Raw genomic sequence first — 2,011 nt, 5'->3', positions numbered from 1 at the left:
AGGAACTGTAAATCTATCGTATCCAAACAGAGAATCTAAAAAGTAGCTTGTCAAAATCACCGCTGTTTGATCTTTTCTTTTTCTCTTTCTTTCTTTTTCTCTTTCTTTCTTTCTTTCTTTCTTTTTCTCTTTCTTTCTTTTTCTCTCTTTCTTTCTTTCTTTTTCTCTTTCTTTCTTTCTTTTTGTCATTTGTGTTTATTGTGACATTGGTCCTAGATTTAATTTCACTTGGCATTAAAAAATCTTAAATTTAACCTTGGGTTCTAACTCTGAGATTACACCACAGCAGCAGCAGTTTTCTGAGCATCATGTCCCAGCTCCACCACTTCTCACTGATGTGAGGTCAAAGCTGTGGCATCAGAGGCAGCAGCCAGAGTACTGCAGGAAACATTAGTTATTATTAATAATGTGTATATTTGTTAAACAGATCAGAGTGGATGCTTCATATCTTCTGTTAGAGTTCAGGGATGTAGCTTTAACTTGTTATATATTTTTTCTTCAGGATACCAGGCTAAACGGGTTCATGAGTGGCAGCATCAAGGTGTTCAGGTGTTGGTGTCCTCGTGTGACGTCGGCACACTGAAGGGAACAGAGCAGCTGGTTGCTGAGGCATGCACACTGGGCCCAGTGGGAGGTGTCTTTAATCTGGCCATGGTAACTCACCAAACTATCCTCTTCTCTCATTTCCTCTAAATCAGCTGCAGATGTTTAGTAAACATGTCTTTCTGCATGGTGTTAAATCTTCCTGTGTTTACGCCAAGTGAGGTGAGGTGTCGGGGGGATGCCAGTGAGTTCCTAAATTTTTTTAAAAGAATTTAGTGGCCTTGAAGGAGCACCACATAAATCAACATATCTCGCATATCTTGATGTGAAAACATATGTTTTATTTTTTTAGTATAAAATAGATTTTAAATAAATCTTAAACGTTAAATTACGACACGATGGATCAGTGGGAAGCACTGATGTCTCTCAGCCAGAAGGTCCAGGGTGACAAAGTTTGTTTCCTGACAGAAAATAATTGTGATCCAATGTTCTACATCTACAGAAACAATGATCCATTAACTTCCATCATCCAAGATAGAAGTCAGAGGGTGAGGCTGTACCCTCAATAGAAAGTACGGCCTTCACAACTGACACATATTTATTACCATACAGCTCACAGATAAGAGCTACATGAATCAACAAAACTCAACACGAGAAAATCATTATTTAAAATCTAGTGCTGCGTTCAGACCAAACTTGTTTGAGCGTCAAAAATACATCCAACGCCTCAAGTTTGACGCTTGATATCAAGCGTCAAAATCGTTCTAGCTGCTCATCTGAGCAAAGTGTGGAAAGATGCTTGTTTGTAGGAGCCTCTAGACTTTGGATTGTTTTCTCTGTCTCTTTGGTGGATGAAAGTGAGAGAGTGGCTCAGCTTTATTTACTGAAAGCAAGAGAACATCATCAGGCACTCTGCACCGTGTTTGGATTCATCAGATAATTCAGAGGAGTTCTGAGTTTGAGTTTCACCACTCGAGGACCTGGGAGCTGATGAGAGTCGCTTTTAGTTCTATTTTAGTCTCAACTAAGCCCAGTTTGATGAGCAGATGTCAGAACACCAACTACAGGCGCTTGATTTCAGCTGTAGACCTCCTGTCCATCTGTGTCAGGTTAGTGGGCATCATTCAGGAGACTTTCCGAGGTCTTGGTCCTTCCCCGTCTAAAAAGTGCGTCACTACGTCACACAGCGAAGTCTCTCTGATTGGTTGATGCTCTGCATCCAGCTGCAAAAGTTCAAATTTTCCAACTCCAGCATCTGCTGTTTTGGATGCTCTGTATGTGTGTCAAATGCTCAAAATCTGAAAGCGTGCTGCGTCTGATGCACAGCACTTTTTGACGCCCCTAGATGTACACTCACCGGCCACTTTATTGGGTACACCTGTCCAACTGCTCGTTAACACTTAATTTCTAATCAGCCAATCACATGGCGGCAACTCAGTGCATTTAGGCATGTAGACATGGTCAAGAC

The 2,011-nt window shown here is 41.1% G+C and overlaps 1 protein-coding gene across 1 annotated transcript in view; it reads left to right on the top strand.

The window, feature by feature from the left end:
- The window catches only part of fasn (fatty acid synthase), a 71,500-nt gene that overhangs the window by 47,824 nt on the left and 21,665 nt on the right, over positions 1 to 2,011 (top strand). The window contains exon 34 of the mRNA XM_014025794.1: positions 503 to 654. Within this exon, the coding sequence (XP_013881248.1) occupies positions 503 to 654 (152 nt within the window). The remainder of the gene's footprint in view (positions 1 to 502; positions 655 to 2,011) is intronic.

Source organism: Austrofundulus limnaeus, unplaced genomic scaffold (genome assembly GCF_001266775.1).
Source record: "Austrofundulus limnaeus strain Quisiro unplaced genomic scaffold, Austrofundulus_limnaeus-1.0 Scaffold500, whole genome shotgun sequence".
Taxonomy (NCBI): Eukaryota; Metazoa; Chordata; class Actinopteri; order Cyprinodontiformes; family Rivulidae; genus Austrofundulus; species Austrofundulus limnaeus.
Note: the sequence above shows the minus strand (reverse complement) of the source record. Positions and strands in the feature narration are given on the sequence as shown.